Source organism: Tamandua tetradactyla, chromosome 12, assembly GCF_023851605.1.
Source record: "Tamandua tetradactyla isolate mTamTet1 chromosome 12, mTamTet1.pri, whole genome shotgun sequence".
NCBI lineage: Eukaryota > Metazoa > Chordata > Mammalia > Pilosa > Myrmecophagidae > Tamandua > Tamandua tetradactyla.
In genome coordinates, this window is record NC_135338.1 from 38,125,166 (window position 1) to 38,153,079 (window position 27,914).

The 27,914-nt window shown below is 40.3% G+C and overlaps 1 protein-coding gene across 1 annotated transcript in view; it reads left to right on the forward strand.

Moving 5' to 3' along the window:
* Window positions 1-27,914, forward strand: part of NRXN3 (neurexin 3) — a 1,607,649-nt gene that overhangs the window by 509,651 nt on the left and 1,070,084 nt on the right. The window contains exon 6 of the mRNA XM_077123215.1: window positions 4,077-4,460. Coding sequence (XP_076979330.1) covers window positions 4,077-4,460 — 384 coding nt within the window. The remainder of the gene's footprint in view (window positions 1-4,076; window positions 4,461-27,914) is intronic.

A 27,914-nucleotide genomic window follows, 5' to 3' on the forward strand; every position in this document is an offset into this window, starting at 1 on the left:
TTGCTCTGTGGAATAAACTTCACTGTGTAAGAGTTTATGCAACAATACACCCTTCAATAATTGGCAGGAACATACAGGGAGAAATTATGACAAGAAAGGAAAAGGCAAATTGATTTTTCCTGAAGTCATGTTCAATTTAAAACCTTCCTTTGGTGTGAAAGCCTATATTTCACTCTTTGCTCAGACCTCACTAACTCTCCCTTCCTCTTTATAACCTTTTACATTTGGTTTAAATAGCTTTGTTTGTTTCTGCAGCAGCAGATCAAACAAGCTATCCCCAGGCAGTACACAGCCACTCTGGAATAGTAACAAAAAGACAGGAGTAAAAAAAATAAAATAAAAAAGCACAAATAGAGTGTTTGGAGCTTTTGAATGCCTAAACACTCTGCCTAGCTGTCTGTCTCTGGACCATGTGGCAATGAAGGTCACATTCTGTGCCATCAGAAAATTTATTTCTCCAAGAGCTATAATTGGATAATTTGAATTTCAGATTTATTTTCTGAGCCTCCATTTAGGTAGAGTCTTTGCCGTATTTGCCATGTTTATAAAGATTCGTTTTTCTGGTAGAGGCCCAAAAGTCTTCCATTTGGACATTTCTTTTCTGGGTGCATTTTGGGCAATAATGGAAAGCAATAGTTCCCCCAAAAGGCTGCAGTCAGGAATGGCTGTGCTTTGTTGGAATGGCTTTTCTGTATAATTCTACCGAAGTTGGAGGGATGCAGTGATGAGTAACGTTGCCCTTAGGAGAGTCGGATGGGTTCTATGCAGAGGGCAGACGGGTGGCAGATTGCAGCCCTGAATGGTTTATTTCCCAGGAGAAAGCTTTATTGATTGCCTGAAATCTGATTGGAACCAAGAAGCTTCAAATTAAATGTACTCGTTGAGCAAAAATGAACAATTTGTGCCTTTTTAAAAGAAAAACACAAAAGATACTAATTTATCTAGAGGTTGAATCAACCAATTTCTGTCTGTCTGTCTGTCTGTGTCTCAGTTTATCTATACAATGCCAGCAGTGTCAAAGAGCCAAAAAGTTGTTGCAGAATTATAAAGGAAATACTTGCATTGATAGGTAAAATACTGTGCATTTAGGGTCTCTGGAGTTGGGTCGTGGTTGATGTGTTTTATGTCTGACTAAACTAGACCTTGCTCACTATCTATGTCACAGGATGTCTAGGACATATGCAGTTGCCATGTTTCTATTTCTGTTTATTCCTAGCACCAATTGCTTTTTCAAGTAGGGAAGTTATTTTGTCTTGGAACCACCAGCAGACCTGTCTTTGATAAATGTGTTGGGATTTGAAAGAGTTACTGAGTAAACAAATAATTATCTCATTGAAAAGTTGTGGGACCCTAAGATGGCCTGGACCCAAAGGTTCTAAACGGTCCTTTCCCTGCAGCCCCCACCCTTGCTATGGGAAGGGGCTATTCTGCCATTTCTTCATCATCGTTCTGTGGAGTGTGTCTGCCTTGGCCAACCCAGCACAGAGAGGTGGGGGCTGGGACAGTACCCACTCTGCCACCCCCTGGCCCTCCTGTCCACCGTCCACCTCTGTCTGTGTCTGAGTTGTGGATCATGCAAGAGAACCTGCAGCCATGACACCTTGACTGAGGGCTTGCAGTTCAAAGCCAGGCCAGTGTCACACATTATTTCCAATAAAAGGGACCATTTTAATATTATATCATACTTTTATATTATATTTATTATTATATTATATTTTATATTATGTTTATTATTATAAAATAGTAATACTCTCATGAGGGCAATGTAACTTGAATTTTTAAAATTTAATGCGTTAAACTTCATTTTCCCCCATGGATATTTTCTGGTATATTAATTTTAGTTATAAATCTATATTAAAATAGTTACAGATATATAAGGGTATCTAACTGTCTTCTTCCTAAGCCTCCATGCCTGGCCATCCTGAAGAATAAAACAACTGAGAAGTCATCCAGAAAAACTTTTCTGATCATGCCCCAGTTGGAAACTGATTCTTAAAACTTGATAAGCACATTTAAAAACAGTTGTGGCCACACATTCAGAGGACAGATTTTCCTCAAGATGTATTTAAGCCTCCAAAATTTAAATCTGTTCTAGTGCTGTCTTTATTTGGCAATAAATGTTCTTCCCCTTTAGTTGGTAATCAGATATCTCTGTGGACATGGTGAAGGGTAAAGAAAAGAAATGATGTAAAGGAGAAGATAGTAAGAGAGACCTCAAATTCCTCATTGATAAAATAGAGAAAAAAATAACTCACCACATGGGATTCTTGTTCCAATAAAAAGCATATATAGTACTTAAAATTGTGGCTAGGAAGCTATTGTAGTTATATAGGTTTTTGAAAGATTAAAAATAAGGCTAAGGATGGGCCATGGTGGCTCAGCAGACAGAGTTGTTGCCTGCCATGCCAGAGACTTGGGTTTGATTCCTGGTGCTTACCCATGTAGAAAAAAAAAATATCCAAGGCTGAGCAGATTAGTCTAGGAGAAGCTCATAGGGGAGAGTAGGGGAAAGGTATGCCTGCCTGTTTGCTTAACCCTCCCTTGGGCCCTTTGAGCCCTTGCAGTCTTTGTGCCATTTTTGTAACTTAGAGTATACTTCACTTTCTTGATCTTATTTGATCTTTTCAGTCCTCCAAGTTATATCCTTCATAGCCAAGGGAATTGAGATTCAGACAAAAACCAAAGGCTTATTGATGGAAGGCACAACCCATTATCTTGGTACCAAGAAAGCACCTCACATAGAATATATATATATAATTTCTGGCATGCTCTTTTGATATCACATAGTCCAATTCCTTGATTTTACAGTTCAGGAAATTGAACCTGAAGCAATGTAAATTGAATGGTTCAAGGACTAACCTAGGGTCAGTAAACCAATTAAGATTTGAGTCACTGGTGAGGAATTCTCTGTTCTGTCTCTGAGTTCCATCTTCCTTTGATGGTACCCACAGTCCAGCTTCTACCTTGGTCCTGCTGGTCACTCTGACCTCGTCCTGTACCCTCCCTCTTTCCCCCTCTACTCTAGCCACGCTACTTCCTACCTCAGGGCCTTTGTAGGTTCCCTTGCCTTGGCCTGGCATGTCCTTTCCCTGATCTTTGCATGTTTGGATCCTTCTCAACATTCTGGTTTCAGCTTAACTGTCACCGACTTAAATTCTGACTTTAATGCAGAACCTATGGGCCACATAATGGCGCACATTTTGGGCTCTTTCTGGCATCCATCGTTAGCTACTTTCTCTTGTTTTCTGGATTGCTTGTTTATTTTCTGTCCCCCCCACTCAGGGATGTGTCTTTCAAGCTTACCTCTGTATGTATCTTCAGTGCCCAGAACTATACAGAGACAATAATGCAATACACATACTTTTAAGTGAATAAGCAAGGAAACATGTTCCAGTTAAAATGTGTCAATGCCATGCCCAATACATTCACTAGCAGGGCTAGTACTTAATGACCATCCAGTCCAGAGAGTATCTGTGCATAGAGATAGAAAGGAAGAGCAGGTTGAATTCTTTTAGGGACCATAAGACAGTGAAGAAGAGTCAACAAACGTTCACAGAGCCCCAATCAGTGATAGGCACTGCTAGAAGCACTTTACGTATATTAACTCGTTTAATTATCACACCAACATCTGGTGTGTAGACAATTATTTTCCCACTTTACAGATGAGGAAACTGAGGAACTGGAAGGTGAAGTAACTTTTTCAAGGTGACACAGCTAGTACATGGTTGAGCTGGGTTATAAACACAGGCAGGGGCTGTGTTCTCAATTTGTATGCTAACTCCCAGACAAGATCTTTAGGCAGAGAAAAGATATCCAACTAGGTCCCTCTCTAGGACGGGTTACCTTAGCTGGCAGAGGTTGGAATTAAATGGTCCTCGTGTGTCCTTTCTATCGTCTGGCAGCATTTCATTGTGTTGCTTGCATTGTCTTCTCTTGGCCAGGCACAGCTGTTCTCAGAGTTCACCTGCTGGGTTCCTTTTGCTTGGGCTCCTTTCATTTGGTTCATGGAATAGCAGCCTCACCTGCAATGTCAAGAGACTGTTAGCTCACTCTGCTTCCCTGTATTCCCATCCCAGGTACCATATCAGTGAACAGCAGGCGCACACCATTCACCGCCAGTGGGGAGAGCGAGATCCTGGATCTGGAAGGGGACATGTACCTGGGCGGGCTGCCAGAGAGCCGCGCTGGCCTCATCCTCCCCACTGAGCTCTGGACTGCCATGCTCAACTACGGTTATGTGGGCTGCATCCGCGACCTGTTCATCGATGGGCGCAGCAAGAATATCCGACAGCTGGCGGAGATGCAGAATGCTGCAGGCGTCAAGTCCTCCTGTTCACGGGTGAGCGCCAAGCAGTGTGACAGCTACCCCTGCAAGAACAATGCTGTGTGTAAGGATGGCTGGAACCGCTTCATCTGTGACTGCACTGGCACTGGCTATTGGGGAAGGACCTGCGAAAGGGGTGAGTTTGGGTGGTACACGAGGGGGCTGAGTTGGGTAATGTGCTGCAGTTGTGTCCATGGACAGCCCAAACCTTTGCACCTACCTACTCGGTCTTTTAGAGAAGAGTTTTCTTGGGCTCACTGATTTCCAGCTCATACCCTTTCTGTTTCGGAATTATTAGATTTGTTTGACTGGGGTTGGATTTGCAGAAAAGGAAACTTTGGGATAAACATTACCATGATCATTATACTTTTCTGATTAAGTATCAGATACCTTCTATTTAAAGAGGGTGGATAATTCTCTTCTGAAAATTCTATATGGGGTAACCAGCTGTCTGATTCATTTATTCATTTAACACTTATTTTTTAGTGCCTTCTACGTGCCAGCTACTGGGTTAGGCTTTAGAAAAACAATATTCAACAATACATACCCAACCCTGTTCTTAGAGAGCTTGCTGTCTAGTAGATTATCCAACTGCTAAATAAATAATTACAAGCATATTGATTTTTATAAGAAGTAGTATGATATTATTTTAAGAGTTTGGTCTCTGGAGCCCAGGCTGGGTGAGGAATCTGGTTCTCATGGAGTGATATGAACTTCATCAAGTTAATCAATATTTTTGAAACTTGATTTCCTCATCTATAAAATGGAGAGAGTCAAATACCTATCTCACAGATTGTGGTGAGATTCAGTGAGTTAAAAAGTGCCTGAAATATAGCAATCATTTGACAGTAAATGTTAGTGATTGTTATCATTGTAATTATTGTCATCTGCATCATGAAAAGGAAAACACAGGGAAGTTTGGGAGGTCCTTACAAAGGGACCCAGCATACTACAGGGGTTGAGAGAAAACTTTTGCAAGGAAAAAACATACATTGAGACAGGAAATATGAGTAGAGGATATCTTGGCCAAGAGGTGAGAGCAGGGAGTGTGTTCTAGACAGGGAAGATGTTAAGTATGAGAAGACAAGAATGAGAGAGCACAGAGGAATTGAGGACCTGAACAAAGTCCAGAATGGACTGGAGTGTGGGGTAAAGGGGGACAGTGGTGCTGTGAGAGTTGACCGAAGAGATGGAGACAAAACAATGAGAACTGACTCTTTAGAACAAGCTATGACGGTGGGAGGAGCCCCTTTCCATTCACCACTTTAGCATCATATAATTGTCCTGAATTTATAGTTTGGACAAAAGACAGAAATAGAAGTAAGCAAAGAGAAAAAAATCAAGACAAGGAGATACCAGTCTATAAGCTATATACAGATTGTAGTTTGGTCCATTTTTTTATATACCAAGCAGACAGAATCAGGCTGACTATGCATGGGTCATCAGATTCTATTTTTATGATAGATAATTTACATAATTGTCAAATTTTTTGAGCACAGAAGTCTATGATAGGATTTGAGGATGCTGCATTTGTAACAGGCACAGTTCCTGCCCTCAAGGAGCGTATTTATTTAGCTGTCAATGAGATGTATACACATGAACAGTAGTATATATTATACAAGATATCGGCATGGCCCCTGTTGGTGGACCAGACCAGGAAGACATAGAGATTCAGAGAAGGGAGAATTTCATAGAGAGAGACGTTCAAGGTTACATCCCTAGAGAACCCTAGGGCCCAGAATCACCCAAATATCAGGAGGATGGTGATGGAGAAGGGCCCTGGACTAGGCCTGAAGCAGCAGTTGAATGACCAGACAGAAGGTATTTTCAAGGAGTAGTTTCAGTGAAGTCACCTGTGCTACTAGTTAAAGTGCATTTCAAGAGGACTGGAAACCTTCTTTGAGAGTCAAACAAAGACAAGGATACAGGACATTGGGGTGACAAGGGAAGAGAAAATTTTCTTGGAGTTTATGGAATTTAAACTCTGTTGCGCTGGATTTTCAAAGCAGTAACAACCAGAACATGAACTAAGATAAAGAGGCAACCATCTGGAACAGGAGAGGGAGACATGGGGCTGGTCAGTCTGTCAAGTCCCTGAACTCTTTCCAAATCTCTCTCTAGGGTAGCCTATCTGGGAGATAGAAAGTTCATTCGACCTTCAAGATTCATGAAGTAGTTTTGGTTTAAGCCAAGGTGTTGCAGAACTTCTACTGTCTTTAAAAGCAGTCTAAGAACCAAAGGTCACTTCAAACATTTCACTTCTTCCTCTTGGGTCTCTTCCCAACTCAAGAGTCTTTTGTGGTTGCTCGAGACAGGCAGCAGTAAATGTAGCCAGCTGTGTAAGGTGTCTCTGAGCTCACCTATTCCAAGGGCAAATCAATGGGAGTCAGTCCAAGATTTGCCAAGTACAATGAAAGTCACTGCACCTTTTACGTTGTCACTTTTGACTAGTCATTAAAAGGCAGCTGATTGGGGATATATGAGGGGCAATTATTCCTGCTACAGTGCAGCCAAGACTCATCCATTCTGGACAGAATGAGAAAGAGCCTAGCAAATTTAAAACATTTGATCTATATATCACTCAAATCCCAGACGGTTCAACTGATGGTTTTGTTCCCCTGCTAATTGTTTTTTGCCCCTGTATTGTTCTTGACACCATGTTCATAATGAATCAGTGGAGTGTAAAAATGATAGCACTCCACTATGCTAGCCAAGAAAATAGAGTTTCCCAATGACATTTTGTTTTTCATTGAAACAGATTCCTCAGTCTTGGCTTTTTGATTATCTGTTTTGTTTTGTTTTCATTTTTTCATACATGTAGCAGGCATGACAACAAAAAAAACAAAACTGGCATAGTTTTTACTTGTGAGCAAGGAATTTATAGTCCTCCCAGGAAATATGGGAAATAGCTCATATTGCCTAAATGTCTGCAGTGGAACAGCGAGACAAAAGGTGGAAGTGGCCACCTGTACATGGGGAATTGATGGTCAGAAGAAGGGGACCACAGAGTTTTTGAGTGTCCTTGGGTCCTATTTCTAACAAACTGTGGCCTCTCTCTACCTATGATCTCAGTATCCACTGTAGGCACTTGTGAAGAATGGTGAAGGAGAGGTGTTCAGCATAGCTCTTTATAGAGGAATGTGATTCTCTTTGGATAAAAGAATGCTGCCCTATGTGCTGTAGCAACATTAACCTGGTCACTCAGTTTACCGATGTTTTTCTATTTTTTTTCCTAGCAGCATTCACCCTAAGCCTGGGTACAAATTTAGTCATTTGTGCTAAATGTGATAAGGGTAATGCAATTCCTAAGGCTGTGTGCTCCATCTAGCCTAAACTGTGTCCTCTCCTTTGGCTTCCTAGTGAGGTGGGTCCCTTCATATCTTTGGAAGATGAATAGTGGGAATAGTAATATTAGAAAGGGAAATGTGTTTATATAAAATGGAGAAAGCATAGGTCTACTGCTGAAAACTGACATTCAGAGCAAAAGTAGAATTAGAGATGGCCAAGGTCGGACAGTAGATCAAACAGCCCAAGGATCCAAGCAATGTATGCAAGCAGATCTGTCTAAGGGACAACACCTAGATCAGAGTTGTTAGCGAGGGAATGAGGCAAGGACACTAGGATACATATGAGTAGATGAGACTAGTGTTAATTTGCATGGGTATAAGTGAAACGCTGGACCCTCACAGGTATCCTCTCACAGGAGAGCTGCTACTGTCTGTGAACGTGAACAATTCTGAATTTTGACATCTGACAATTGGCTTGATAATTGTCTGAGCTGATGATACTCTAGGGTGTAGATGTCTCTACATATCCTGATTGTTTAACTCTAGCTGTTTTTGTTTGTTATTAAAAGTGGTGTGAAAGACATTCCCATGACCTAAAAAACAAAGGCCTCTTTAGCTATTTACTGCCAATCAGTTTGGTTAAAATGCTTTACTGTATTGGAAGACCAGCTGCCATCCTGTTAAATTCTGTTGTACAAAGGAATCATTCTAGTTTGCCTTTAGTCTGTTCTGGAGTCATTCCGTTTTAAGAAGATACGATCAGTTGACCTAGGACTCCATAAGCATCTTCTCCTTGCCAGTGTAGCCAAACTGTTCAGTTCAGTGGGTGAAAGCCAAATGCTAGTAAGGCAAGGCTCAGGATTCGATTTATTTGTGGACCATTGAGCTTCACTTTGAGGCCATGGAATAGTCTATCCTCTTCTCTGGATGTTTTTTTTCTTTTTTAAATACGTGCTGGTATTTAGTAAGAAAGTAAATTGGGCTCAGCACAAGTTCATCCTTATTTCAAGAAAAATAACCTACAGTATAGTACTTAGAGGCAAGACCATCTAGTGGTTACTGGCATGATTTTGGCAGTCAAATGGACCTGGGTTCCAATGTTGGTTATGTCATGTATTAGCTAAATGGTGTACAAGTACTTAATTTTTCCAAGTCTCATTTTTCTTATCTGTAAAGTGGGGATTCTAATATTTCCTAGTTGCAAGCTATGAAATTGACATAGCTAACAAACTTAAGAAAGAGGATTTACTGCATAATTACCTGGATAGGTATTGATCAAATAAAGATCACAATAACTATATCTCAGAAAAGGAAGCAGAGCATCTTTGGGGACCTCAAGGTATTGCCATTGAGGTGATTTAGCTTCCCTGACTTCCAGGTTCTGGATTTTTCCATTCATAGTTTCCATTTTCATAAAGAAGAATCTGGTTGGCTGAATTTGATTCATCTGTCTACTTCTCTACCAGTCTGCTCTGTTCAGGTCAGCCAGGCCACCCAGAAGAGATATGATGGCCCACCACTATTTACATGTTGAGGTGATTCCTTGAAAGGAGGCATATTTGTGAGCCAGAAGTATCCCACCAACTCCTAGGGTTGTAGAGAGGTAAAATGAGAAAATGTGTTTTAAGTGTTAAGCACAATGGCTGTCATGCACAGTGGTATTCTTTCTTATTTAGGTTGTGTCTTAGAGAGAGTGAGTCAGTCACATAATCTTTATAAGGAAAAATGATCTGCAGCATGTGCCACAACCCCATGTCCGGCGAGTCTATGTACTGTAGAATGTCTGGGGTGTTCATCCCATTCAGGTATGTCTTGTTCCTCAAGGGCAGATATCCATGGTGGGTCAAGCATTCTCTAAGATACCAGATGGAGGCCAATTCTTTCAGGTTATTCTTTGAAAGGAGGTGAGAGGGCAGAGTTTCCTGGAAAATGATGTGCAGTGAAACAGTTTGGATCTTCTTTAGCATGAACAGTGCCTTCGATTTTTAACCTGAATTCTCCTTATGTTCAATTGCTTAACTGCCCTCAGGCCTAGGGCAGCCACTGAGTCCCCAGCATGGTAGACCATGGTAAAGAGGGTAGGCTACTTGTAGTTCCTCTAAGACACTAAGCTGTAAGATTTATTATTTGGGGAAAAAATAAATACTGAAAAAGAATTATACACACATTAAATAAAATTTGGAATGAATAGAAAAAGCAAAAATTTAAAAGAAGAAAATCACCCAATGCTGAGACACAAGTGTCATTCCCTATAATCTTTTCCCCATTATGCTTGAAGCTTTGGTTTTCTTGTATATAGCTGCAGTCATGCAATAGGTAAAATTGTATGTCCTTTCCTTCCCACTTAACACTATATAGCAATTATAATCTTCCTTCCTTATTGTTATATTTTCTTTGTCTTTATGTGTATATCTGTAGTGCTTATTGAACCATGTCCTTAGTGTTCTTTTATGGTTAAGGTCAGAGTACCCTGTTAGAACTGCCCCAAAATGTGGTGCTTCAGATTTTTTTCACCCTGCCCTTTATTTCAGCCACTCCTACTGTCTACTAAGAGAAAATATTTTCTGGGATCCTGGAAATTGGGTGCCTTTGAGAATTTCACTTTGCAGAAACAAGATGGTAGCAGAGAGAATGAATCTACTCGTTTCAATAGTCCCTGGAATTCCATTCATCTGACAAATAAACCAGCTGAAAACCAAACACAGAGATATTGTAAGTTCTCTCAAATGGCTCTCCTTCAAGAGGAAAGGAATGCAGGCAACAACTCCTCCCTTCTTAGCTCAGAGACTTCCCTTTCAGTAGTCAAAAGCCAACCACTCTGCTGCTGGGAACTTCTAGGGGTGACAACAGCAAATTTTGTGAAGGAAGACTGCTTTAGGCAAGGCTGAAGTGTATTATTTGGATGCCATACATGTTCCACATTGAAATCATGGCATCAGAAAATAGTAGAGCTGGCAGACACCTTAGATGTCATCTGTATTTAACCCTTACTTTAATAGTTGAGGAATTCAAGTCAATGTCACTTTTACTTGGAATCACTAGAGAATGGTTAGAACCTATGATTCCTAACTCCTAGTCCATTGCACTTTCCATTACATTTAACACACTTTTCTTTTTGAATACCTTTAAAAAATACTTGATTGTAAAAATTTTTAAGGGAAAAACCAGTACCTTATATATTTTTGTTTCCCCACTTTCCCTAGCAGTGTACCATATATATATATAAAATCATTATGTGGTTATTGAATGTTGGAGGGTCCCAAGGCTCTGTCTTGGATCTCCAGCCTGTAAACTCTTCTTGGTGTCCTCATCCATTGCCATATTGTCAAAGATCATCTATATGTGAATGATTCTCAAATCTGTATCTCTAACCTGGAACTTTCCCCAGAATCCCAGATTTCTATATCCAGCAGACTACTTGATAGCTCCATTTGGATGTCTGAAAGTATCTCACCATAATATGAAACAAACAAAAATCTTGAGTTCCTCTTCTTTGTCCCAGACCCTTTCTACTTTCGGTTGTTCCCACCTCAGTAAATGGCATCACCTATTGTCTTTGGGCATTTTCCTTTTTTTTTTTTTTTCTACCACATACAGTTTATTTTATTAAGTCCTGCCAACTTCTCATTGGAAACCCATTCTGAATCTTTCTACTTTTGCCCTTCTCCATTGCTATCATCCTAAGTCAAACCAGACTCATCTTTTTTATTGGGGGGATAACTATAATAATGTATACTATATGACTATGAAAACCCAAATTCATTTTTTGCCTTGCCATAGAGTATTAAAGTTAGCTTATTAAAACATCTACATGCTCAACACACTCTTGCCTTAAGTGGCTTTAGTTTCTGAGGGTTTGGGCCAGAAAATTGTAGAAAAGGAAATTATTATGTTTCTTTGGAATTTACTTCAATGTTCACACAAGAATTCCATAAACAGATATTTAGCTCTTCTCTGTGCCAGGCTTGGTGAGTAAATCATGAGCATACATATTTATAGAAGACATGATGTCCATCCTCAATGAGCTCACCATCCAGTCCAGCAAAGGGGGTGGAGAAGTAATCTGCAAACGGTAATATAATCTGCCAAAGGCAGTTATTCAGGAAATAATCACAGGAATGAAAAGGAGAACAGTGAGGAAGCAAAATATGTTCAACATGATATACCACTGTATAAATGGTTCTGAATCTACTGCGTTTTGGATCCACTAATGTGGAAACAACAGAAACCCTGGCTGCCAAGGCCAAACATTATAATGAGGATGGCTTTCACTGGTTCCAATGCTATTGAGGAGGGGGTCTGCCTTGCCCAAGGAAATCCAGGTCCTTTATTTAGGTGTGATCTTGAGATAGACACATTGCTTCTCTGGCTTCTTTATACCTCAAAGATAAAATGAGATGGTTGAGTTTCATGCTCTCTAAGGCCCCTTTAGCTAGAAAACTCTGTTATTCTCAAATGTCATCAGCTTGGCAATGTCTTCCCTTATCCTGAGTAGAAAGAGGGGTAAAGGTGAGCAAAAGGGCAGGGCAGGAATGCAAATTCCTGTTCCTCGCAAACTGCAGAACTGTCTGGGCAAGGAGGCTATATTTAGCTATCAGCACCACAATGAAGTTTTCATTTCTCTTATTCATTATTCAAAGAAAATGAAAAACTTGGACTTTAGGTCCATGACAAATATATTTTAATGGATGTATTAATGAGTAGCATTTAGTTTTCTTCAGAGTGTTAAAAGGCCTCCTTTTTGGTCCACTGTTTACTCCCTTTTTATGGGTAATGATGTATATCAGAGAAAGGGGTTTCCAAAGAAATGCACAGTTCTTTGACATAAGTCAGCATTCCTATTTTTCCTTCTCACTTGATGCTGAAGTCATACATATGTATCTTTGGTGATGCCCACAGCAATGCTCAGATTCAGCCTCTTCTTTGGCCTATTTCAAGTCTGCAATTTTCCTTTTCCACAGGCACAGGATTATATGATCCTAGGAAATCACCCCATAATCCATAAACTCTAAGGTGTTAATCTACCAGATTAGGGTCTGAAATACTCCTGGCCACAGGTATTCCTGTTACACCAAAGAAGGGATCAGGGGAAGTCGATTCTTGGTGGTTCTGGAGTCTTGAAGCTCTAAGGTTCTTAGAGGAACAGGCTCGAGACTTTGGAGAACTTTGAAGATTTTTGCTCTCAGCCGGAGAATGTGAAGGGCAGCACATTTTGTACAGTGCACAGCAGCTACTTATCAACATTATCACACCTGCTGCTGGCTGCATAGCTGTCCCACGCAGGGCCAAAGCGATCATTTGCATTGCCGCTTTGTACCTTTATTACTGTATTTGCTAGAAGCTGCTTAACTGCCAGTTGGCATCTGCCAATTATGGATGCCATAAATTTTGAAATGTTGCTAAATTATGAGAAACAAGTTCTTTGAAATGCAGCACAAGGGGTTTGTTGCAGCCTGTTCTAGCATCTCTGGCTTCATGTTTTTTGCTCCAGTTTGGATTAAGAGGAAGGAAAGGTTAAGAATTGTTCTATAGGTTCTTAATACACACCGGGCCATTTAACCCTTACTTCCATTCTGCAGGCCTCATTCTAGATGAAGAAACAAAGGGCCCAGGTCATCATTCCAAAGCACTGATTGAGCACCACTAGTGATCTGCATTGGATACTAGGGATACAAGGCATTGACTGCTACGTTCCTAGACATTGCCTCATAAATGCATTGAATAAGGTCTGATACTAAGGAAGATGGGGCACCAATGCATGAGAAACATCAGGGAAGGGTTTACAGAGCAGGTGAATCATGAATCAAGTCTTGCAGGAGGCGCACAAATTCTCTGGACCAAGTGGGCAAGGGAAAGTATTCCAGGCAAAAAGCAGAGATGTTAAAAAATGACTTCTGTGAATGGTAAGTTGTTCTGCATAGGTAAATTCAAGAGGTAATTTTAGAGGGGTGGCAGGGCCCCTCCTGAAGAATCTTTTTTTTGCTTCACAAGTTTGAACTTTACCTTAGTGGAGGCATGCATTTTTTAGGGATGGAATAACAGGACTAAATCACTCAGGCAGAGAATGGATTAGTTGTGGGAAGTCTGGAGGGTGATAGAGTAGTTTGCATTAGTTCAATTTACATTTCAAAGATCTCCTCTCAGGAAAAAGGTAGGGAAAAGAGAGTTTAGCTTTTGGGACAGATCCAATAGATATTTAAGGGCTGATGTCTATAGGATTTAGAAACCAATTCTAAACCACAGCTAAAGTGTGGCCAAGACTGGATTAGAACAAGGGTGTGGCTACCAAAGCTCATGTTCCTTTCCTTGTACTATTCAGCTCTCTTGACTCAGTGGGAGGCTTTTTGGGGGGGAATAGGAAAAGCAAGGTGACCATGCAGGAGATGTAGCTGGGAGTCAAGTCTATACCTGTTTGGGTCCCACTCTGAACATATGCGACTTACTCTCTCTTTCTGCCTCAGTTTCCGTATTTATCACTGAGAATATTGACAGTGTCTGTCTAATTGGCTTGGTTGGAAGGCAGAGTATGTAATGAGCTGACATAGATAATGAAGCCAAAATGACTCTTGCTGAATCTGGAATTTAGCAACTCAAGAATAAAAAATCTCTGGTTGAGGTTTTCATTACATTTTTTTCCTGTTGTGGAAATGACCCAGATATGCTGTCTGTGTTAGGCATGTAAATATAGACAGGATTTTTAAAGTGTGAAGATTGAGCCATCGGGAACATGCCAAAGAATGTTCTCCAAACTTAAATGGTTTGTGTTTGGAATCCAGACGTGACTCTGGTGTAATCTCAGATTTTGAATAATTATGTTAAAATTGACCGTTTTTACTATGGCTTTGTCAACAAAGCTTTGACATATAATTGGTGAGAAAGTGAGTTGTAATTTGTCTTTCTCTTGTAGAAGTGCCCATATTTGAGATTAAGCTAAAAGATGCTTTCCTTAGAGATGGGAAAGCCATATTTTGAATTTCTCTTTGTTCTGATCTTCCATTCAGGCTCATTAGCATTGACAGTGGACACTGAAGATTTTGTATGTGTGTATGCACAAAGCACATGTGTAAAGTTTACTGCTAGTATCTGAGAAGTTTTCCTACTTTATTCTTATCATCAGTTCTGCTTTAATCCAATATGGAGTTGTTAAGGGAAGAAGCAGCAGATGTGTTATAGTCATGAATAGAAAGCCCAGATTGGAAATCTAAAACCAGATTGACCCAAACGATAGAACATAATGTTCTTAGCCCTTATTTTGGTTCCCCTGTAGTTGAATTTTCAAAGATATATGCATATGCAGGATATGCGCACATTGTGTGAAATATATGTTTATGTTCCCACAATCTATTAAGCAGTAGAATCACGGACAGTATTATTGCAAAGGCATTTGATCTCCGGTAATTTGTTCTTGTTGGTGAATTTTATTTGAAATGTTGGCAATAGATTTAGAGAGAAGAAGCATTAAGGAAAGACGCACATATATTTCTCCTCTCTTTCCCTTTCATTGCCCATCCCACCTTACCCCATGAACCCACAAACAAACCCAGCCCAACAGAGAGAATTTTGGAATGACACATACATCTGAGACTTAGAGCTGGAAACACTGGCTGTGAATAGCTCTTAAAAGACCCCCTTCTGTGGGCTATAAGGCAGCTATTTCCATGGCAAGTAGATGCAGTCTTTCTTGGAAAGGATCATTTTACACTTCTTAGCATGTTTAACTTTTACAGCAAGGCATTCTCATCAAAATGACAAACCCTTACAGAGCCTTCTGAGAGGCCAGTAAATCAGAAACCTTATGAAATCTGTGGGATTAGTACAGTCCCTTTCTTTGTTCCCTCAGGGAATGTCCTATGCCTTTCAGATTTCAATCTTCTATGAGCAGCCCCTTATCTGGAACTTCCTGTGGTGGCCCACTGGTATTTGTATTTTGTTTTCAAACTGTTGCCTAGGGCCATATAAGACACCAGGAAAGGCTGGCACATTCTCTATCAGCTGTGTTGTAAAGGAAAGAAAAATGATCTGATGTTTGCTTAGTTGAATTCCCCACACTCTTGAAGATTTCCTTTCTCAGGCTGAAGATAGCTGGTGGTTCTTATACCTGCTGGAACTCTGTTCCTCACAGAGTCCTCATGCCCTGCCAGATTTCCCCACTGCTCGGTCTATAATGAAACTTCTTTTCATAACAGCCCCAAATGGAAAATCTGTGGCTTTCTCCTGTTGAAATCTACAAAATCAAGGCTATGTAGAGAGTAGAGGTGGAGGGAGAAAAGATAGATGAGTAATAGCCCTGTTAGTGGTACAAATGATAAAAGTCTTTATTGTGGGTTGCAGGGATGAGATGGAAGGAGGTGACCCCTTTATCAGAATTTGCAGATTTATATTTACAGTTGGAAAAGACTTCCAAGGTTTTTGAGTCAAACCCAATATTTAAATCTTAAACCCCCTTGGCAAAATCCCTAAATTGCTGTATGGACTCTATAGGGGCATTTACTCTGTCTCCATATCCCGTATTAAATACTGAGCATTGGTTAGCTTCCTTAATCCTTTCAAAAATTATCTAAGATAAGTGCTATTTTCATTTTCAATTTGCATCTGTGGAATTGGGGTCACAGGTAGTTAAGTGACTTACCTAAAATCTCCCAGTTAATATGTGGTAGTTGAGTTGCTCTCTGGGCCTTCCACTCCTGAGCCCTCAATTTTGATCAATATAGTCTACTGCCCCCACAACATGGTAGCTCACTGCTCCATGAAGTAGCCATTCCATTTGTATATAGCACAGAATATTAGGAAAAAATGTCCCTTTTATCATAAACCAAAGTCTCTACTCTTTTAAATCTTTCTTTTGGACTTGGTTCAGGTCTTGGAAGCCATATAGGAATTATTCACTCAATAAACATTTACTAAGTATGTGCTATGCCACAGGCACTGGTATTATAGAACTGATCCAGTCTAAACCTTTTTCTAAGAGAGGCCTTCAGTTATTTAAAGACAACTATCATTTTCCCACCAAAATGTTGATATCAATCAAAAGCAGTGGGTGTTCCGCCCAATGTGTTCAAACTACCAATTCCTGAGATCCTGGGGCTTCATAGAGAGAAAGAGTTTATTACTAAGTGTGGAGAGGGGATCAGATGACCGATTGGCCTAAAAATCTGTCTCCCCAAACTCTAGTAACTCTGATAGTTTTATAGTTTGAAAAGATAAGCAGGGTTTAGGGTAATAAACACCGTGGCTTGAGATGACAATGTTAGAGATAATCTAATTATTGGGCATACACAGATTGATAACATGCTTAGTCACAAAACATATATGAGAAAATGGTGCTCTGTGGTGATGGAGATGATTTTTAGTATTCTAGTGTCACTTATAGGTTCACTTAGAAGTTATAGGTCGCTTATAGGTTGAAGTTTAAGCTATTGCGCATGTCAGGTGAACCAGTTTTGGGTAGATCCAGTTCTGTCTAGTAAGATAGTTTTGGAATTGGGGTGGATTAATTCTTGGCCGACTGAAGGCCCTTCGTTAATAAACATTAGGGACTGTCTGTATTGATCATAAGATTCTGAAGTTGAAAAACAGGATAAGGGTATACAAGTGAGGGTCAGTCACAAGGTTTTTACAATCGTAAGATAAGGGCAATATAGTTATACAATCATTATCAGAGATAAGGCAGGATGGTTATAGTTCAGAAATTCCAGGTATTTCCCACTGTCTATTTGAATATACCAGAAAGTAAAAATAAATATCTATGTAGTGATTCAGTAATCATAATCATCTCCTAAATCCCAATTTCTTAGTTACAATGTCAATCATTCTCAAGCTAACCAACACAAGTTTCTTCTACCAGACCTCATTTGTCATGGTTTTGAGTTCCTTCACAATCCATCTCAGGGTGAGAACTGTGGGTTCTCTGAATGGAAGAAAAGGTCCCAGTCCCAGGAACCTTAGTGAAGCAGATTATGCCTGCTCAAGCAGCAGTCATATGCTATTAATGCAACAACTCATATGGTTACTGGATGTTATTATATCATATGGACCATGGGTTTGTGTGGCCAGTGGGACTCCCTGGTATATCTATAGAAGTGTGCATTCTTGCTAGATTTTTATCCTGAAAGGGTAACTTGGGCCCTCATTAGGGGGCATCCAATTTATTGCCAGGTATTATTTTTTCAAAGTAGTCCTAGATTTTGTGTGGCTAAATCATATATTGCAAAAGCAATGTTAAATTTATTTTTTGGGCATAAGAACTTCTCAAGGTATCACTAGATAAGGGAACCATGGTTTTGCCAAGCCAAGTGCCAGCTAATATGGAATCATCAAATGTTGGAGCTGGGCAGGGATTTAGATGTCATCTATTTTAGTGCTGATAGTTTACAGATGAAGAACTGAGGTTCATAATGGTTTATAACTTGCACAAAGTCACACACATAGTAAATGGTCATGGTGCAGCTAGTAACTCAGTAGTTTGAATCCTGAATGAGAACTCTGTCCTAAAGAAAAGTCAGGAGATGCTCTTGCGTTGTGCCTTTGGACAAGTTTTCCTGCGTAGCTGATGCTTGTGAAGTGCAGCTCAGGCAGAATTTTTCTGTACAAACTCAGTGGGTCTTTGTGATTTTTTACATATAATAGTCCCTTTATTTATTGCAAGTAAGCTAAACAATTAATTCACAGTTAGTAACTTATGGCCTGGAAAATCTCATTACCCAAACCTTAAATTATCGACACATCTGTTTAAAAAGCAGTGCTTAAAGCAGTGGGCTGAATATCCAGATTCTTGATCATCTCCAAGAAGGAGAGAATCCCAGAAAGCCAACCTGGGAGAGAATGTAACATAGTTCCAAGGTTATCAAGGCACTGAATGCAACATAAGGGCACATAAAAGGGATTCACACTTATTGAGTATCTCCATGGTGCTGGGTATAATTTGGTTCTTAAGATCACGAGCTTGAAGTCAGACAAGCTGGATACAAATCCCTATAGCATAATTAATTATCCTGTGTGATGCTAAACCATCTTGGATGGGTTTTTAACCCCTTGCCTTTGTTTTTCTGATCCATAAAATAATCCTTTTTGGGTTGTTATGAGGCTTAAAAAGATGATCAGGTAATAATTTTAACACAATGCCTGTCACTTTGTAAGTGGCAATTATTGTAAGTTGTAAGTTCAATTATTGGAGAATAATAATATTATTATTCTCTCATTTAATCTTTAAAACAAGTTCGTGAAGTTTGTGATGTTCACATTTTTGACAATTAAATGAAGGCTTTGAGGTGTTAAATTACTTGTCCATGGCCGTAGAGCTAGTAAGCATTGGAGATTGGATTTTTCAACCAAGTCCATCAGATTTAACCCAGTCCGTTAGAAAATATACCTTGCTATTCCTTAAATTGGAGGCTTTGGAGGTGAGATCAGGTAGTTTGAAAGAACTGTGGGGCATGGAGAGTGATTTTTTGTCTATATTCCATCCCCACGCATTCTTTCTGCTGCAGGACTCTCGGAGGGTGAAGCTGGGGGTTAAGAGATATGACAGCTGTCCATTTAGAGCAACACTAGATTTGGAAAAGGAATCAGGCTCCTCTACATCCTCTTGCCTACTCTCTTGGTTCCTAAGTGGATGAGAAGAACTTTAAGGTTCCATGGGACCAGGTCCAAAATAGTATGAAATGTGTGCAGCTCGGGACTGGAGAGCCAAATTTTGCCCATGTCAATATTTAGCCAGGACCACCTCCATCTATACTTTTGTGTGTACATACATGAGGGTACATGTACACACGTAGGAAAGTGGATGCCCAGAAACACACACACATTCTTTAGTCATAAACCTGGACCTTTCTTTTTTTTGTTTGTTTTGTTTAATCTTTCTGTCTCCTTCAGTAGACTGTGAAGCATCTTATTCATGCATGCCAAGGATAGAAAACCAATTAAATCTGTGTTTGGGGTAGAGGAGACCCCATAAAGGGATGAATTGAACAACTGAAATAATGGGACTAACTCCAGAGTTTACTACACTTGTTAGAATTCTGGTTTATTATCTAAGAAATTGGGAGAAATGTGGCTTGGAGACCAGAGAGGGATGGTGTATGTTAGAAATCTGACTCTTTCCCCAAGTACCCACAGGCTAGGATTTTCTGGTGGGCAGAAGTAGGCCTGGCCTCTTGGTCCTATATCTCTAATTCTTGTCACTCAATATTAACTGTAGAGAGCAAGATTCAGTGTTGTTTAAAGTGAACAGATGGGCAGGCACTGGTAAAATAAAGCCTACATAAAAGTAGGCGCAGGCATCAAACAGACATTTAACCGCTGAAACAATGGCATTGACCTTGCAGTTCCATTTGATGAGAACAGTTCTCAGTGGGTGATACCCTTTTGCTTTCTGGGCTCCTTTTTCCTTTGCCCCTCTTCTTCTTTTCCCACTCCCCTGCCTTCCTTACTTTCCCTCCTCTTTTCTCTTGATCCCTTTTCTTCATTATTTCCCCCATCAGTCCTTTCATCCCTTCTCTATTCATCTTTTGGGATTGACAGTGCAATACCTATTTTTTAATGGCCTCTTCCTGCCCAGAGGAATGGCATTGACCCTTGTTTATTCAGAATGATTGGCCTGGGGGATGTTGTGAAATGTGGGCTGCTGAAGGCAGGGAGGTAGCTGGTGCTACCTAGATAAACGACAGCTGGTAGGAGGGAGGGACTGGCCTCTGCCAGCACATTGTCTAGTCTCGAAGCCATCTCCTTGTGAACTATGATAAATGAGAAAGGGTCCTGGCAAGAAGGGACAATGACTGTAAAAACAGGTGGCTAAAATATATGTGGGGAATGCAAAGCCATCACTGGATATCAATCCCAACTTGTGGGAATGATTTGGCTGCTGCAAAGGAGCAGTTGGGATTGTCCCTTGGGCTTTCTGTAAATGGAGATTGATGGCGGCTCCATGATGGGAAGGAATGCATCCTGGGGATGACGCGGAGCAGAGTTCTTTCTTTGTAAATTATCTTTTCTTCTTTCTTTCCTCTCTCTTCAACCCTCTCCCTCCTTCCTCACCTTTCTTTCACTTTCCTTCTTTTCTTGCCCACATTCTCCTCACAGTTATCTTTTCATTTCTTTCCTCCTTAAAGAACAATTTTGACTCATTTCATTTCTTTTCACTCTGCGGCTTTCCTGGAGGCTTTGACAGAGCAGTTGATATAATGAATCTTGACTTGGGTAGGACTTTTATTCTGTCTTCGTAAAATGCTACTCAACAAACCAGTCTCTAGATTATAGCTCTGTTAGGAGTGTTTACTGCTTCTGGGAAGAAGCCTCATAAAGAATTGTCATCAGTGGATTATTACTAGCATTGTAGGTCAGGGATCTCCATATTAGAAAATAAAACATTGATTTTTATGATTATAAAAGCAATTATATGTTCACTATAGAAAATTTGGGCTATATGGGAATTTATTAATTCAACTTTTTATTCAACTATTAATAATTGAGCATCTATTTCATGGGAGACAAAATAATGAAGAGAATAGATAAAATCGAGCATTATTCTACCAACCAGAAATGGTCACTATTAACACATTGCTATGATTTATTATATTTCCTGGGTAATGTGTATATAAATGTATTATATATTTAAATGTCATTTTATAAGCAATTTCCTGTTCTTATGTTCCCAGTTAGAAATATCCTATAATTTCAACCATATCATGATTTTATAATTATGCCACAATTTCAGTTTGGCATTATATCATAAGCTTTGTCTCAAATATCAAAGAAGATATTCAAATATATAATCTTTAGTGATTTTACAGTAATTGTATTTGTCAAGAAGTGCTCCAACAATATTTTTAACAAATTTAGTGGTTTACCATAGCAGCATGTCATTTTTATATCCACAGATTTATGGATAGGGTGGAGTGGCCCAGCTTCAAACTATGATATGGTAGGACATGGCTGTTGGCATTGAGATAGATTCAGGTCTACTCCATGGTCTCCAAATTCTCCTTAGACCAGAAGCTACCCTGGGAATATTCTCCTCTTGGCAAATGGCAGGAGCACAAGAAGGAGAATGGAAACATTCAATACAGCTGGTACATTGTCACTTCTGTCCACATCCCCTTGGTGAAAGCAAGCCATGTGACCAAGCCCAACCTCACTGGGGTGGGTTCATACTCTATACTTACTCTGTGGAAGGTACTGCCTGCAAAGTCAGGCAAAGGGTATAGGTATAGAATTCAAAAGCAGGGAAGATGTGAAGAGACTACTATAGTAGACATCCTGATTTTTCTTCAACACTAATGACTATAAGTTGCCCAAAGAAGAGTAGTTATGGATCCTTTCTGGTGGTATCTACTATGTCCCATATTGATATGATGGATATTCTTGAGACTGTTTTCCTATAACACACAAGACTTCAGAGAACTGTTATCTTCTTCATCAGCCCCATTTTCTCTTCTCTCTCTCTCTGCTTTGTGGTGCTAATATTTCTTCTTTTTGACACTCAAACTCATTATATCTCCAGTAATTTGATTTTTTGCTTCAAGTTTTATCCTCTACATCAGATAGTTGTCTAGGCCTCTGATTTTATTGCAGAGAATGCTTATGACCATTATTTTAAACAGGTTAAAATAGATGAAACCTAAGATACAACAAGGTAAGCTTCAGAAAATCAGTGGCTCCTGAACCTAGAGATGAAGCAGGAAGAAATCTGATGCCTGATTTGAGGATTGTTCTATAAAACATAGAGAGGAGTCATAGAAAATGCCAATAGAATAAAGTAATCAAGTATTTGGGTTCCCCAGGAACAGTGAAGAATGACTGAATTCAATTTAGTTTTATTTTTGAAATTCAGAATCACTATAATTCATTCTTGCAGACTGTATTGATTTACTCTTCACATTTGGAATTCTTTTCCACTTTGAGGTTTTATCACAGGCTTTGAAAGATGTATGCCCCTTAGTGTTCTGTTATTCAGGCTTTATTACTTTTGGTACTGATTGGGTCTTAGTACTTGGGGTTCCAGTTCTCTTCTGATAAACTTCTTTATTTTGTTTCTTTTGTATCTGTACCTCTGATTTTAGTTGGTATTTAGTTTTTGAAATATATATTGTAATTCTTGAATTAAATAAAACACTCCAGGAAAACTAGAGCCATATCTTCCCTGTTGTCTGTTTGCCCAGTAATTTACATCTAGAATGTGCTTAAAACATATCCATTGAGGGTGATAGGTTCAGGATACAAGTACCCTTGATCTTTTCCTCCAAAAACTTGAGAAACTTTTCTTTCCGTGCAGATCTCTTTGTTCTAGGTTTATATCTCATGCTTACAGTAAAAAATTTCCTATAGGACACTTAGTTTATGTCTTTATCTTAAATACGAATTTCTAAGGAAGGATCAGAGCACTGTTTGTCAATGTCAAAACATCAATCAATGCGTGAAGAGGCAATTTAAAATGATCAGAGGTAACAACAAGACAAATTCAATCAATGAGATTCAGCAACTTATATTCTTGCAAAGAGAAACTTGCCCTGGCTAGGATTGTGTAAGAAGCTGATTGTCCTATGTCAGAGGTATTGAGGAGGACTCTATGAGTGAGTGTGCAGGAGAGAAAGGAGAATGAGTGCCAGGGCTTTTGTGGAGGGAGGAAATTGTGTAAGGCTGATAAAGAAAGTTAGCAGAAAACAATTTACTACTACTATGGTTCGGTACCATTCAGCAAATATTTATTGAGACTCTATCATTGATAGGACTATGCTAAGAATAAAGGATATAAAGGTAAAAGATGTAACCAGTTTTCTGAGAGCTCAAGATTGCTCTAAGGATAACAGGTGACTTCCTCCGGGAAGATGGATTGGACATAAAGTCCTTTCACCAAAGGTCCTGTTCTTACAGCTGCCCGGATGGCCTTGTTTAAGATGCAAGATTCATTGGAGATGGAAGACGCGGGGTAAAGAGAATGGGCTGAGACCTCAGTCAGAATCGAATTTCAATTTTTCTACTCCCAGAAGCAATGAGAATGATACATCTTCTCTCTGAAAAGGTAGAGAAGCTTCTGCTGTGTTAGATCAGGGTATTAGCGTGGAAAATCCAGGTGTAAAGATGGCCGAATACAATTTAACAACCACAACAACAAAAAACCAGCCAACCACACACATCTGCAAAAATACAATGAAAATACCCACAACATCTACCAGTCACTAGCTATGTTACATAGATAAGTGCGTTTAAGTTCGCCGAGCCTTATTTTCTCTTTTGTAGGGTTGGATAATTATAATTGCCTTACTTGATTGTTACAGGTATTAGATGGGAGCATAGTAATATTAGCCACCATTTTATTGTGAATGTGCTACGTGCCAGGCATTGTACAAAATGCCTACTAACATTATGCCATTTAATTTTGTGTAACAACCCTGTGAGGGGAGCAGTGATATTAACCCTACTTTAAAATGCTTAGTAGTGCCCCATTCTAATAATAATAATGTCATTTATATATTCATTTATTCATACTTTTTTTTTTCATTTAGTTGTTGCTGTTACGTACCTACTATCTGCCAGGCTTTAATAGAGCTACAGAGAACAAACTGACAAAGTTTTTTTGCCCCCACAGAGCTTATAATTTAGGAGGGAAAAATAGAAAATAAATAAAATACAAAAAAAAAAAAACATAGTATGTCAGATGCTGATAAATTTTTTAGAGCAAAGTAAAACATAGAGAGGGGCTGGGGAAGGTTTGGGGTGTAGCCGTGTGTGCTGGTGGGGAGACTGGTGGATTTACCAGTGATTAAACATTTATCATTTGGTAAAAGAGTATCTGGAAGAGTAGAGGAACAGTTAAATTAGGTGTTTTGGGGGGATACATGGTCTGGGAATCGAACCCAGGTCTCCCACATGGAAGGCGAGCGTTCTAACCACTAAAATTACCTGTACACCCCCTAGTTTTCTTTTTAGCAAAATCTAGCAGTTACTAGGGCACCCCTTCTTTGTTTCTCTCCCTCCCTGCTTGCCTAAATGCATTAAGCATCTGTGATATTGGTTATGTTAGTCACTGGGGATGTAAAAATGAATGTTTCCTTTATCCGTTTATCTCTGTACCCTCCCACCTACTTAATCCCCATATTGTTCCTCAAAGGATTAAGACACATACAAAAAAATAGGAACGGGCCCATTTTTAAATTCTTTTGCTCACTCCTTGAAGATCTGCTGGAGCTGAACTGTCCTTTTGGTACCCAGTACAGTTCCCAAGTGCACGGTAGGATATTGTGGCAGAATTGGTACGGAGGCATCTTAATCTGCTCCCCTGGGATGAACCTAAACATCTGCTCAGCCCACCACGGAGCCTCCCAGCAGGGACGGCCCCAACGGTGCTATTTGCAGGTAGTAGGTGCCTGCATTCAAACTATAAGTGGGCCCTTGGGGCATGGGATTGCAGTTGTATCCAAGAAGAGCTTTACTGTCCAGTACCCAACCCTCGCCCCTAGGAAGCAGGATGGAAACGGGGTTAGAGATGAGAACATTTGGGAACTGACTTCAGAAATTCAGTCTTAGCTATAAACGACAGCTGTGGGTTTAATGACGGAAGCTCTCTTTTCATTCAAGAGCAGCATGTGTCCCCTGAGGAGGGGGACATTATCCAGCAGTTAAGTTGTTAGAAGCTGCTTAGGGGCTTACAGGCAATCTGTGTGTGCTAGAAAGGAGAGGATGGACGCATTTGTGGCAGTGACCTGAGCGTAATAGCCCCACCCCTCCATACACACCCCCTGTAGTTCTGGTCCCGAGGATCACTCTGTCACTAGAGGTGGTTGGGAGATAACACCCCACACGAGGGAGGCTGACGGGGCCCAGGAAAGCCATGCCTCAGCGTTGGCTTGAAGAAGCTTATGGACTTGTTGATTTTTCAGGTTTGGGGATTCAGAAGGGAGTTGTGCTTTTCCACCTGCCACCACAATACAACAGTGCAGGTGGTAACTGCAACTGCAAACACAACCCAGCCCAACAACAACAATAACTAATAATGATGCAGTGCTTTATAATTCCCCAAGATTCATTTCTATATTGTTCACTATTTATTGAGCATCCACGATGCGACACTAAAGTCTGGAATAGAGCAGGAGCGAAGGCACGCATAGACCTTCCCTTCGTGAAGCTGTGGTCTAGTGGAAAAGATCATGTGAATGTCTGACAGTGCCACATCTGAACTTCAAAGACGTCAGCTAACCTGTTCCTGGAACGAGCCTTAGCCTCGCTCACTTCCAGCCTAAGTGGGGAATGTCAACCAACGTGAAGGCAATCTCCTCCTTCCCTCCTGCTTGCAGACCCCACCTTTAGAGAAGTGGAATCTGTTCTTGGCTTCTATCTGGGTATTGCTGCCCAACACTTCAGAGGAGCCAAGACACCCTGCTAGGAAACTTTATGCCATCAGCCACGAGACCCTCTTCTATTCTTTTTGTCACCATGACCTATTTCAGGGAAAGCTCCAAACATGAAGAGGAAGGTTGGAAAGACACAAGCCAAAAGAAGTCCTCCCTCTTTCTCCTCTCTTATGTGTTTTTCTCCTTCTTTGCCTTTTATCTGTTTTATGTTTTTATTTTTCACTTTAACACATGAGGAGCCTTTAAACCATAGCTGGAAGCAAAGAGGCATCCTATGTAGAGAATCATGAGAAGGCAAAAGGAGGAAGGAGCTGTGAATAAAGCAAAGTGCAGGTGGATTTGACATTGTCTGTGCTGTGCTCATGGGGCTAACGGGCCCGCAGAAGAAACAAGAGCATCACAGCTATCAAGTGAATGCCCTGTCGACCTTGAATACAGATTAGAATTAAAAGACAGTGCAGCAGTCACAGCACCACAAGGCACTTGTTATGCCTTTTCTGTCCCTTTGCAAGATCCTGCCTGTGAACACGAGCCCCTGCTCTCTTCCCCAAGTCCCAGTCTCAGTCAGCAATTCTGTCACAGATTCTCACATCTTCGATTCAGGTCTTGAAGAGCAGTAGGTCTTTTTCTTATTCATCATTTTTCTTTTTTTCCCATGACCCCTTCCTTTCTCTGTTTCCCTTCTATATGAGTGCCTCTAGCTAAAGGCGATAGAAAAATCAAAGAAACTAGTACCTTAGACAAAATTCCCAGAGTTAGGCAATCTAGGGCTGGTGCCACAGCACAAAAATACCATTAGGGAATATATTGTTTTTTCACTCCATTGCATGTTGGGTTCCATCCTCAGGTTTGTTACCTCATGCTTGGTAGATGGCTTCTATGCATCCAGGCAACACCATCATTTCAGGCTGAAGAAAGAGGGAAAAACAAAGACCTTTCTCCAAATGAGGCTTTGACAGTCCTTGCTTCTACAGCAAACTTCTTACAGCTTATTAGCCCATGCCCATCCTAAGCCCAATCATTGGGTGAGGGGAATGTAATTATGGTGACTGGTTTAGAACAATCATGCTTCATCTTCTGAAGCTGTGGTAGGGGCCCCCTCTCTCTGAGAACAAGGGCCCCCCAACTCTACTTTAACACCCCAGGCTTCTGTTGTCAGGGAAGAAGGGAACACTATACCTATCGGGTAACTAATAGATAAGGTCCACCCCCTTTTCTTCTTTGAGTTCTTCCTTTTGCCTAGCTTTGGTATCATGGAGGCTCTCAGTTTGGGAGAGGAGGTTGGAGAGTTTGTTCGTGTTTCTGCTAAATATTTTTGAGGCCCACAAAAAGCCAATGTGCCATTTCTAGCATTCCAAGCCATTCAAACTCTCAGAGCCCTGTCCTAGTCACTAGGTTCGAATTTTAGTTTTGGGAAGTTATCCAGATTTGCTTTACCAATAAGTAGCTATGTGGTTTTGTGCCATGATTGAAAGTGTCTGCTCACTGGTTGTACTGACTCTGCTTGCCTGAAGGAACATCACTGGGATGTCTTGGAGCTTAAGAGCTCAGATGGTTCTTCTTTCCTTTTTTCCTAACAGATAGTGACAAAGCATTTGTTTCCTGGTCTCTAGTTTTTACCCCCTCCACTGTGCTCCTCAACCCATTATTTTTCCATCCTTTGCCAACTAGTAGTAAAATTCTCCTAAAAGACTTACAACTAGACCACCCAGGCTAATGTCCTTAGTTTTAGCATACTGACAGTAGGGGGCTCTTTAATTTGCAAGGGATTATCACATAAATTAATCATTAATCCTGACAGTACTGCCTTCCCCACCGTAGTGTCCTCCATTTGATGTCTCTTGTGAGAAACTTCTCTTTGCATATTGGCTTCCAGTAATCAGATACATATGCACACATGGACACACACAGTTCCATCTTTTATAGGCTTTTTGCCCTAATTATCTGTGATAATTTTTG